Source organism: Anoplopoma fimbria, chromosome 4, assembly GCF_027596085.1.
Source record: "Anoplopoma fimbria isolate UVic2021 breed Golden Eagle Sablefish chromosome 4, Afim_UVic_2022, whole genome shotgun sequence".
In the NCBI taxonomy this organism is placed as follows: domain Eukaryota; kingdom Metazoa; phylum Chordata; class Actinopteri; order Perciformes; family Anoplopomatidae; genus Anoplopoma; species Anoplopoma fimbria.
Genome location: NC_072452.1, coordinates 16,104,624 through 16,116,728, shown reverse-complemented (window position 1 = coordinate 16,116,728; position 12,105 = coordinate 16,104,624). Strand labels below are relative to the sequence as shown.

The 12,105-nt window shown below is 39.7% G+C and overlaps 1 protein-coding gene across 1 annotated transcript in view; it reads left to right on the top strand.

Annotated features, from left to right (window-relative positions):
- The window catches only part of kdrl (kinase insert domain receptor like), a 44,619-nt gene that overhangs the window by 18,825 nt on the left and 13,689 nt on the right, over positions 1–12,105 (top strand). Inside the window, exons 12-24 of the mRNA XM_054597599.1 lie at positions 4–112; positions 1,265–1,549; positions 1,793–1,939; positions 2,769–2,897; positions 3,937–4,043; positions 4,428–4,557; positions 5,266–5,370; positions 7,148–7,261; positions 7,423–7,511; positions 7,700–7,853; positions 8,567–8,664; positions 9,406–9,528; positions 9,888–9,999. Coding sequence (XP_054453574.1) covers positions 4–112; positions 1,265–1,549; positions 1,793–1,939; positions 2,769–2,897; positions 3,937–4,043; positions 4,428–4,557; positions 5,266–5,370; positions 7,148–7,261; positions 7,423–7,511; positions 7,700–7,853; positions 8,567–8,664; positions 9,406–9,528; positions 9,888–9,999 — 1,702 coding nt within the window. The remainder of the gene's footprint in view (positions 1–3; positions 113–1,264; positions 1,550–1,792; positions 1,940–2,768; positions 2,898–3,936; positions 4,044–4,427; positions 4,558–5,265; positions 5,371–7,147; positions 7,262–7,422; positions 7,512–7,699; positions 7,854–8,566; positions 8,665–9,405; positions 9,529–9,887; positions 10,000–12,105) is intronic.

The window sequence follows — 12,105 nt, the reverse complement described above, 5'->3', positions numbered from 1 at the left end:
TAGACTGTGAGCACCCTGGTGATAGGAGAGGCTATCATGTCAGGAAAGTACTCATGTGTGGCCCAGAATGAAAATGGCAACAGCACAATGACGATCCCTTTCTACGTTGATGGTAAGTGGGTCACCAGAATATGAGAGCCGTAACTGCTCAGCTGAAAGTGCACACAGACTTTTATTGCAATAATAGCAAAGTGCACTATACTGTGCACTGGATTCTTTCAAATGATCTACACATACAGTACACGCTGTAATGAATTGCAAGGAACAGCGAAGGAATGTGCAGATTGCATTGTGCAATAAAGAAACCAGAGGGGGGCATTAATTGAAACCATCTTCCACTGTAGCTGAGCGGCTTCAGGGTAGAAGAGAGGCAAACATGTCCTGAGCCATATGGAGTGCTATAATGGCACGCTTTAAAAATAGCTAGGAATAACTGCATTCCTGCTCCGGTGCCAACAGGTCATTCCTCTTTCTCTGTTAGCCTTCTGCTATGAGAATTTATTTATTTTAAATGCATCTGAGCATTTACAAAGGTTCCTGAAATGATTATCCATTTAGACAGGCATATACTAATAGTGGGGATGAGGTGTCACTGCACACAAGCACAGGTCACTTTGCAACAAAGTGAGTCACAATTCCTTAAAAGCTGTGTTAATCACATCTCCTGAGGGGTGAAGGATTGCTTTTGGAGAGGGATGTATGGGGGGGAACCCATGCTTGAGGGGATGCCAAGTGCCAAAAATGTCTCTCCCAGTGTGAGAGAATTCCCAAGATGAATTCAGCTCAGAGGTGAGGAAGACAGATCAAGATGGAGCATACTGTTAAAAAAAAGAGGACACAAATGTAATAACAGCTGTCTTCTCTTACGGAACAGAATGCTTTCCAGAAATCTGGATAAACAAACTCAGTCTGGTTCCCCTGGGACCCAGACTCAGCTTCTCTCCAATAGGATGAGTGCGGCAGCGCCGTCAGCCATGCAGTCCACCGGCAACATGCTTCCAATTAACAGTGATGAAACAGGAAATAACTGCAAATTTGACATTCCTGGCATTGCAACAAGTCGATTTGTGTCCAAAAATACTGTCCAACACAGGAATGGGCCAGCAGGATGTGTGTCACTGTTCATGTATGTTAAACAGATGACATGAACTCCTGTTAAATGCTCTTTATTCATAATTAGTGACTGTTGATGACCCTATCTGATCATTGAATATATCTGGAACTGAGGATGATTTAACATCATTGAAATCCATTGTCACCCTAGATCACCCTGAGGAAATCACCATCGAACCTCGGGCAGCCATCGAGGGGGATGACGTCACACTGACCTGTCGGGCGGCTCGCTACCTTTACACAGACCTAAAGTGGTTGGATTCCAGAAATCAAACGATCACTTCCGACGTGTCCAGTCTCCAGATCAGCCACTACTCCATTTTTCTTTCTCTCCATCTGCATAACGTGTCTGAAATCAGCACTACAGGTTACAAGTGCCAAGCATACAAGCTCAACAAGAGGGTTGAACTCAAGAGTGCTGCACTTTTTGTGGATGGTGAGTTAGAGGAAGATATAAGAAACTGATTGATCAATTAGTCAGCTGATATACGTTGATAATAATTGTCATTCTGTAGAAGTGTATCATGGGTGACTCAAAGTTAGTCGTGTGATAACTGAATGTTGCTGTAAATTAGCACCCAGAAAACAAAATTGCACTACTTGATAAGTCGCTGTCTGACAAGACAGTAATAGAGAAACAGCAGCTTTAATTCAAACTATTTGTTTTGTTTTTGTGCAGTGAGAAAAAGGCCCTGGCTGAGTCAAAATCTGACTAATCAAGATGTGAACAGTAGCAGCACCCTGATGCTGGCCTGCTTTGCTCTGGGAGTTCCTCGTCCAAACATCACATGGTACAAAAATCGGGTTCAGGTGGAGGAAGGACCAGGTAACCTGAGAATGCTATTACATGTGCAATGATTATCATATGATGTGATACAATTTTATAATATTGGTGACCAGAGGCACAAGTGCAATCCTGGCGCAGAACTGCATAACTGGATGAAGGCTGAAAGAAAAAGAATAAATGTTTTCATGAGTAAGACTGTATAATCAGCAGGTGAAGCTGTCATCCGCTTTGAAAGACGCTGACAGTTTCTCAATGTGTCAAAGAGCCAGCGTTTCTTTAGATAAAATGTTTTTTTGTAGGTCACATTTGCTCGAGGCACAAGTAAATGACATTTCAAATTTAGAGTGCGGATGATGCCATTTCTGAAGCTGAATTTATGTTTTCTATGAGTTCCTATCTATGCATACTGAAGACATTTATGCAGTTAATCGTTTATCGTTTATTTAATTACAGCCTGTTGGCAAAGTATAGGTTGCATTCAGTTGTATTCAGCATTAGTCATATTTTCATTTACACATGCACAATGATGCCACTACTTCCAATACTGTCAGAAGATAAGCATGCTAAATCCTTTTATGTAATTGCATAACTTGAGCTCCCACAGAAAATATTATTTCTGGCTAATGGTGTTTAAAACATCCTGAGTAGAAATTAAATTATTCTGCATAAACACAACCTCAGCTGCAGTAGGTGCGGGTTACTTTCCAGCCACAGTTTTTATTAGCTCAAGTGCCTGAAGATACACTGTAGCATTTCATCTGCTTTTGCAATACTGCCAGTCTACACTTGCACAAAAGATTGAGTCTCAAACGTTAAATGCCACACCTTTTAAACATTATCAGTTTGACTGAGATGTTGTGTATTGCAGGTATCACTCTGGGAAAAGACGGGGTTCTGACCATCGAGAGGGTGAAGAAAGATGATGAGGGTCTCTACGAGTGTGAAGCCAGCAATGTTGAGGGTGTTGCGAAAACAAGTGCTGTTGTTACCGTGTTTGGTAAGTCACTCAGACACCTTGAGACTATACATTGAAAAAGATCCAACACTCACAACAACTTGGTGCATTGTCAGTGTCGTGTGCTGCAGTCAGTCGGGCTACACATCACATCAAATACACTAATCATCCGCCTTTTACAGCGGAGTCATTGCATATTCTGCATGTCCAATCAATACTTCTCAGAGCCCCTCTTGTTTTCTTGTCACCACTACAAATAGCTAATGTCTGACAGAAAATTTGTGGCTGCCAGGAATGCCAAGTGAATTCCTTCTAGGGTTTTATGATCGAGGCTCTGGCTGAGGGCCCTTACCTTGAGGACATGACCTCTGTGAAGTGTTAAGAGGTCCACTAATGAGATGGACTGCTACAACAGCCAAGGGACAGGAAACATACAGTAGATAATTTGAGTAGCATGTCTCTTAACATGTGTTTGCCAGTGTACCTTTAGATGTAAATTAATTGACTTGAAGGTAAGGATGGCAGTGTAGGTTAGATTTCATTCATGTATTTTTTAGTCCAAATAGATTCTTAATAAGCTGAACTTGAATTTCTCTTGAAATTACTTGATAACAGTAAGTGTTATCAATTCCATCTACACCACAAAGATATTTCAGCAACATGCTGTATGCGTGGTTTGCTTGGCTGTTTAGTTAAAGATACATGATATAAGAGCCAGACAAGCTTGTTGTGCAGTTTCAAAGGATACAATGTTTCAGAGTATCCACATGGATGGTTGGAAATCAGTGTTTGGGGGAAAATATTATAGGAAAAAGTGTGGTATGTATTTCCCAAACAAACCAGGACTAAACACAAAAGTGTGTTTTCCACTTCCTTTTTGTAAATAATCTCTCAGAGAAAATTTACAAATAAACAAATAAACACAAGATTGACAAATTTGTAACAGAATGTTTTCTTTTGATCCAAATTCTCCACAAATCCCTTTTAATGTTATATGACAAATTACGAGATCATGAAAAGTACACAGTGGTTTCTTTGCTAAAGAGGTCTGGTAGTTGACAATAGTTTTTTCTCTTTCCAGGCGATGAAGGGAAGCCAAACGTTGAGGTAATCATTTTGGTGTGTACGGGAGCTGCAGCAACGTTCCTCTGGCTCATGCTTATCCTCTTCATCCGCAAGTTAAGGAAGGTAAGATGTTATGTTACTTCTTTATATCAGAGAAGCATAAGAGATTAACATTTGCGGTGATGTTGAAAGTTCAAGTGTCACGGCATTGATTTTTAGTTTTTTTGTGGTTTCTGTTTCAAATAATACAGTTCCAAAGAAGGACAAATTTAGCCAGTGTTTATGATTTCCACATTTCCTTCCATGAGTGAGGAATGATGAGCTCATGACTGTATGTTCAATCAAAGGAGAACATTATGTACTCATTTTTATAGTCAATTAAAAAATGTTCTCTACTTACTGATCATTTGAAATGTTACAAAAGTCCAAAGCTCTGCGATGTGTCATGGATGTCAATGTCAAAAAAACGTATTAGATAACACATATTTTGTCATCTAACCCATTCAGCAACCGGCACAGTATAAGATGGGCCCCTCTATCATCATTGATCCTGACGAGTGTCCCCTCGAGGAGCAGAATGATCTTCTTCAGTACGACAGCAGTAAATGGGAGTTTCCTCGTGACCGACTGCGACTAGGTGAGAATCCAATGTGCAGGAAAATGTTAAAGATATGATTTTCTTATATAACAGGCAACCTTAGACAGATAGTTTCTGGACAGTTAGTCTCTTTTAAATGGGTGAATCACAAAGCTGAAATCCATAACTTTAGTTGTCAAATGATGTTTAAAGAATAACAGAACATTCAGAGCCACATTTTGGATGTCTTACAATATTAGTGTGTGTAAATAGCTAGGATGAATGGACATGTACACAACCCAGCAGGTAATGCCCTTGATGATTTATTATTTGTGGTGATGAGAGGAATGTTGTAGATTTTCCAACACAAAAATAATTTTGTTGTAAATTTCGTTTACATCACTGTGTCTTATTCTCTGGTTTGAGCATACTTGATTGGCATTGTCTGGACAAGAAGTCCAACCACAAAAGGTCAAAAGTCCATTTTAAAAGTGGTTCCTGTTGAGAATATACACAGCCACATTACGGTACGTGGAATAGGTGTCACCCCTCTCTGCAGCTGTTGTGTAGGGTCATTACTTATCAGTGACCTGCGCTGTCATCCAGTCTTAAGTGAGCCATAAATTCTCTGGAGAAACCGCCTGCCGTGTGTTGTTTTAATTACAGACCCATAGCCTGACTGACAGGGAACCCCATCCGATTTTTCTGCCTGAGAGAGAGGACACTCTAATGCTGTCCCACTTATCAAATACCTTCTTCCTTTGCCAGGCAAAACTCTTGGCCATGGAGCATTTGGAAAAGTGGTGGAGGCTTCTGCCTTTGGGATCGACAAGCTCTCAACCTGCAAGACTGTTGCTGTCAAAATGTTGAAAGGTAAGATGTCAAAAACCCATTTTTAAACTGTGACTCTACTGGAAATTATAGGCGTTTGTTTTGACAGAACCACTTGTTCTTTCTCACATATGTAGCTGCCCATATAGCCCCTCTTGTTCATCCTGGAGGTACCACCACTCATGACCGACACACCTGCATTAATGTCACTGTATCTACTGTTGTATGGGTAGCAGATGAATAATGAATGTCTTTTCTGCCGAAGATTTATTTCATGTGCACATTACAGACTCATGATCTACAGCATCACATGTGCATGCAGTTAATGCTTGTATGGCGTATTGGTTAAAAAAAAAAAAGCATGCAATATCTGTTCCTGGCAAAGTGCAGTTAGAGGTAAGGGCTAAGACCTCTAACCCTGTTCTTGATCAAGAGATTAAGTGTATGCATTTCTGACAGCTCAGATCAGAATGTCCAAAATCTGCAGGTGAAGAATAGTTCAAAAGTTGAAGTTGCAAGTGCCAAAAATCCTTGTGAGCAACAAAACCATTTTTCCCACATTATAGAGATTCCAACATTTGGAAACTATCCTCTGTCTCTGGTCTTTTTAAGAAGAATTATTTTCCCATCCCAATGTCTTTCCAAATATTCACAACAAACGTTGGATCAAAAATGAAAACAGGAAAAGCAACAAGCTGGAAACTTTTCATTATTATGTTAATAGTAGAGAAACAAACTGCAGAACTATCAGTAATCGGTGATATGGGGATGATGGATCATGAAAAATAGGGCTTATGTATTAGATGTATTGGTCACTGTCATATCATTAATCATGTCTCAGCATAAATCACAGACTCTCTGAGAGGAACAGCGTCTGGCTGTTGTCAGTCGTAGGTCAAACTTAATGGAAAGCAGCAGGTCTCCTCAAGTTGACCGTGGTTTAGCTAGAGACTCGCTGGCTGCTTTAGCTTCGAGCTCATAAATATCTGGTCGGTCAAAGCAACATTAAACAACCACTAAATCTTGGTTTTCATAATTCAAGGATAAATCATTGTTCAAATTTATCAAAGTTGGGTATGTAATGTGAGTACCTCCTGTTTTATTTCTCTAATTTTGTAGGCATTCATCTTTGATGATGTCCTCCATTAAAAAGGCCTCTCCATATAGCTGGGGCTAAAGGAATATTATTATTTTCCATCATATTTAATAAACTCTCAAAATTAAATTCCACAGTAATCCAGCTAACAGGGTTCAGTTTTTCTCCCCACATTCTTGCTATACACTCAATCTAATACAATAATATCATCATCTGTAAATACTCATTTTGGTATAAACATGTCGTGTATTATTGCCCTCATGCATCCAACGTTTGTGTTTCCAGTTCCAAAAAAAAGGAAACTTAAAAGAAACATGTTCACCACTATTAAAATATTGAGTGTTTGAGGGTTTAGGTAAAGTTTGTTACTTCATGTTTATGAAAATATCTTTCAAAATAGGAACAGACCTCAGAGACTTGTTTCTCTTTGCATATGATCTTATCTGAATCATCTGGTGAGGGTTGTTTAATTTTGTTTAATGTTTTCCATCTTTACTTTATAAAAGTGAAAATCTGTTTCCTATTATTTTTTCACGAGTTTGAATTCCAAGTGTTGATATTGATGAAGTAACATTGTCGGAGTGATCCTAAAACAAAATGAAAGGATAATGAAACACAATGAAAATCAAATGTATTGTGAAAATATATATACCTGAAGTCAGGATGTTTATTTATAAACCAACCAATGTTGAACAAGTTCTTTATGTGTTTGCATTATTATAGGAGGCGCTACCTCAAATGAGCGGAAAGCTCTGATGTCTGAGTTGAAGATTCTGATCCACATTGGCCATCACCTGAATGTGGTCAACCTACTAGGAGCCTGCACGAAGCCAGGAGGTGAGTTTCACTACTAAGGAAGTCCAAAGTGCTCCCACTGAATTGGTTTAGAAAATATAATATATAAGAAGAAATTGTCAGTTTAACTTAAAGTTAAAATTGTCATCTCTGAACCATCACATGATGTAGGAATAATCATGAGAGATATACCATTTTAACAGGACCCTTGATGATGATAGTGGAGTACTGCAAATATGGCAACTTGTCCAACTATCTGAGAGGCAAGAGAGATGACTTTCTCGTCTACAAGGTGAGTCACAAGCTGCATGATTTAGACTTTCGGACATTCTTGCTTTCTCATTATTCTGGCACCGAGCTTGTCAGCATTGTGAGCAGTGAGGTACTGTGTTGACAACCAACTATAGAAGCCCAATGACTGTCAGCAGCAGCATTTACCCTAATCTCATTGAACATGATGTTTGTGTTTGTGCTGGTCAGAGCCCGGACGGTAAGGTGGTGTCGTCAGGATCGGGCTGCGAGCTGAGCGAGCTGATGAAGCGCCGCCTGGAGAGCGTGGCCAGCAACGGAAGCTCAGCCAGCTCTGGCTTCATCGAAGATAAGAGCTACTGCGACTCAGAGGAAGAGGAAGAAGGTAAAGGCCAAGCACGTCTTGTTTCCTTCAACCCCCATCTGTTTGTCCCTCCTGCAGTCTCCCTCTCGCCTCTGCTCCACCCTTTTTGCCCGGGAATGAAAGCTCCCCTCAGATTGTTTTCTGGCCCGAGTCTGATAGGACATTTCCTCCTCCTGTTCAGCAGTACAATCACTGCAGCAGGAGCCACTGTCACCCCACTGAGTCTGGGGAGGCGTCTGTTTATTTCCTGTCCTGACCTGAGTGTTGCTTTGCTCTGCGGCTCCAGCCTCGGACACGGCACGTCGGCCATGTTGTTCCTGATTTGTTATTTCTGGTTTGATTAGCTGTTTACTCAGGTGGGCCAGTGGAAGGACTCCTTGTGAGTTCCTCTCTCAGACCCCCGACCGGCACGCAGGGCCCATAACAACACATTTCACCTGACATTTGAAAAATAGGAGGAATTGTAATTTGTTTTCATTTCTCGTCTGTAAAGGAAGTTTTAAAGACAGTGTGTAGGAGGAGACACGTACGTGACAGGATGGATTGTTGTAATAATGTGTATAAGTTTGTTACTGTTTCATCTTATCCGATCATCTGACAGAGAGCTGCTGATCACACTGACTTTAAAAAAAGACCTAGATAAGTTGGATTATTGTCCTAAATTTAAAGGCCACATACATCCAATCTTAAAACTCTGTCTCACTGGGAAAACGTTGTGTTCTTTTGTTTCACAGAATCTGAGGATTTATATAAGAAAGTTCTTACGTTGGAAGATTTGATTTGCTACAGTTTCCAAGTTGCAAAAGGCATGGAGTTCTTGGCTTCACGCAAGGTATTTTCTCCACATAAATCAATCCAAGACATCTATCAAGGCCTTTTATTTTAAACAGCTGCATATACATTTGTTTAATCTATGGTGTAATGTTTGTGCTTTTTATTTAAATATCATGTTATTTTGATATTTATGATCAGAAAGCAGTTATTATTAACACATTTTACTCAGTAGAGTGAAGGATCGCCGTGCTCACCCTTGTTTACAGTAACTGGAGTGTTTAAACCAGAAAAGTCAACAGTGTCCAAGTAGAAGCAAAATGGTTCAGAGTAGTCAAATCTCTCAAGTTTGTAGTTGCTTGCAGTTCATACAAAAGGTTTCTGCATTGTAAATAAATAAATATGCAGAAAAAGACTAATCTTAAAGGATTTGAATTCTCTTAAATTTAGGTGTGAACCATTTTGCCTCTACTATGAGTCTGTTACTGCAGTGTTTCTCTACGTTTTCAGTCTAAATATCATTCATTGTTCAAGTCATTCATAATTTTGGGGTGACCGGATGGGACTGATTGAATGAATTGAATGAGAATGAAGCCATTGTTGTAGATAACCTCTTACAGACTGTTTCTTAGCCTGGATATGGAACACTTCATATCCTATTGTAATACCACTGATGACTTGACCATATGTTGCTCTGCAAGAAGCCATGCTTTATAGCACGTAGAGTACCGTCAAGTCAATTACATGTACAGAACTTAAATGTTGCATTGAATACGGTTTTGTTGCTTCTTTTTTTTAATAGTGCATCCATCGTGATTTGGCTGCACGAAACATCCTGCTATCTGAGAATAATGTTGTGAAGATTTGTGATTTCGGACTTGCCAGAGACATCTACAAAGACCCGGATTATGTGCGCAAAGGAGATGTAAGTTTACTAAAGAAAAAGTATTTTTCCAGCTGTCTGTTTTTTTACTGTCTTACAGAAAAAAATACTCAAAGCATTTTCATTAATAAAACAGTAAGCTATCACTGACTTGGCAGAAAAAGTGACAGAGCTGAATAAATACAGCAGTTCTTGGAAATCTCACAAAAAAATATTGAGATCAGTTTGTTTGTTTTAATACTAGATTATGAAACTAAATCATTCTTAGCTAAATCAAAAGCAGTACCTGCTCACGCAGTTTAAACCAACTGGCTCTCCATATATGTGACAGTGTAATTAGTGAGATGTCCACACCACTGAGATAAGAGAGTAAATTATTGCTTATCTTAATATCTGCACAGGCCAGACTGCCGCTCAAGTGGATGGCACCTGAGGCCATTTTTGACAAGGTCTACACGACTCAGAGTGACGTTTGGTCCTTTGGTGTTCTCATGTGGGAGATCTTCTCTCTAGGTAAGTGTCATGGCTCAGCATTGACTACTACTTTTATAGTTCACGCCCTGCTTATATAAACATCACACATCCAAATGTAAGCCTCTTTCACACCTAGATCTTGGTAAACTACTGGAATAACCTTTCAGGCACAGCTAATGATTTTTACTATACACACATTCAGGAACATTTTAATGATGGGCATTTTTCCACATGCCATGGCAATGCTCGAATAGACGGGGCAAGGGACAGTACAGCAAATGGCAGTAATGTTAAACTTATGGATGGCCAACCGCCATCAAATTCAACAGAAGAAGTAGAAGTAGAAGATGTCTCCTATTATTTTTAGGAGCATGGCACGGAGTTGTTTTGGCAAAAATGCTGAACCCTAAACATGTCTTGGATTCGAATGCGTCATCAGCGAGTCTTGTGATTGGTCCGTCGCGCCATGTGAAATAGTCTATTGTCAGACAGATCTTACCTTTTACGTGCTTTTCCCTGCAATGTTACCGTTTCAATCACAACACTAGAATATTACGAGGTCTTGAGGTGGGTCAAATATGGACATTTCATTTACATTTACTGCTAGTTTGTGTTAAACATCCCCACATACCCAATTTTGAAAAATGTTGACAGCAGAAGAAAGAAAATTGCCCTTGGGCTGATGTATGTTTTTGAATATAACTGTCCAAAAAAAATAAAAAATAAAGCCTGGCATCCCAGTCAAACACGATGTTCTGTTATCAGAGATGTTCAGTAAGAAGAAGAGCGATCTAGCTTGGTGGATTCGCTCGGTGCCCCCAGCTTCACAGCCTCACCAGATGCACTTGATAATAACTGTCTTTTTCTTCCTCCTCTGTGTAATTGTGCCCTTAGGACAAACGTGTCTGAGCTTACATTTTCAGCCTGAGAAAACTATTGTCATGCCACTCAAACATTAGTGAAGTTCGACTGTGATTTTTTTAGTACAGTCATGGAACATTAAAAGGAGAGAACACCTCCTATTTAAGTTCTCCGTTTGGTCCCAGCTGGCAACACAAACTCACTGTAACCAGGCAGCCAGATCAGTGTAAAAGTGTTCCCCTGCTGTGAAACCACTGCAGCCTTTAGGACAGCATTGTGTGTCGGCCTCATGATTGCCTGTGCACCGTGGCACAGAGCTCACCACACGTTTCTATAGCAAGACTCAACGTGAAATATTGTATTTTTAAATGTCACCATGGGAAGCAGTGGAAACATAAAAGTAAGTGTAACCAAAGTTGGATGTATTGCTTTTCTGTACATTCTGACTGTGCTGCTTTTGAACCACCGCCATACAGTTTCGTCACCCGCTGCAGTTAAAAGAAAAGTGTGTCAAATTGCATATTCTTTTACATGTAAAGCACACTGACGTCATTATGACACTTTCCCTTTTGTCTTTCCTTCTTTTTCTTGGTTTCTTTCTCCCTCTTTTTCACACACATTCTCAACACTTTTTTTTCCGTTAAAGAAACACTTAAACATCTGGGTACTGTTAGCGGGGCCTCAGAAAAATAAATCAAGAAACAAGGATACAAAATGACAAAGAAAAATGGAAAATAAGTGAGCTTTGCAGCCTGATTTTGATCAGAGGAGGTCAAAAGTTTCAGAGTAACCCAAGCGTGTTTGTCAGACTTATCTGAGAACCAAAAGTGTGTCAGTTACATTTTGTGGGTTTAAATATCCCAAAACCTGTTTGAATAGTGTTGATGCTCAAAGGTGAACCAGGCCTGAGTGGTGTTTGTTATACTAACTTTACTTCATTATCAGGATGGGATTGACTTTACATAGAGAAGAGATGAGAGAATATTCTGTCATAAAACACAGGTCATTTCAAACAGGAGAGACTTTGTAGAGTGAAACAATAATTTATTACACATGCATGATTAAATACATAGTGGAGAGTCTTTGGTGATGGACTCCACCGTGATATAGTATATTTATTAAAAGGGCGTATTGATGCTGTGGCTAGATGAGGAATATTCACCCCCGGAGTCTAGACACTGGTGTTGAGGTGATGAAGGGAATAACTGACGATCGAAAATGATGGCGACTGTAAAGAGAGTCTTTCTAACTGAACTATTTTATAACACAATAAGATACAATATA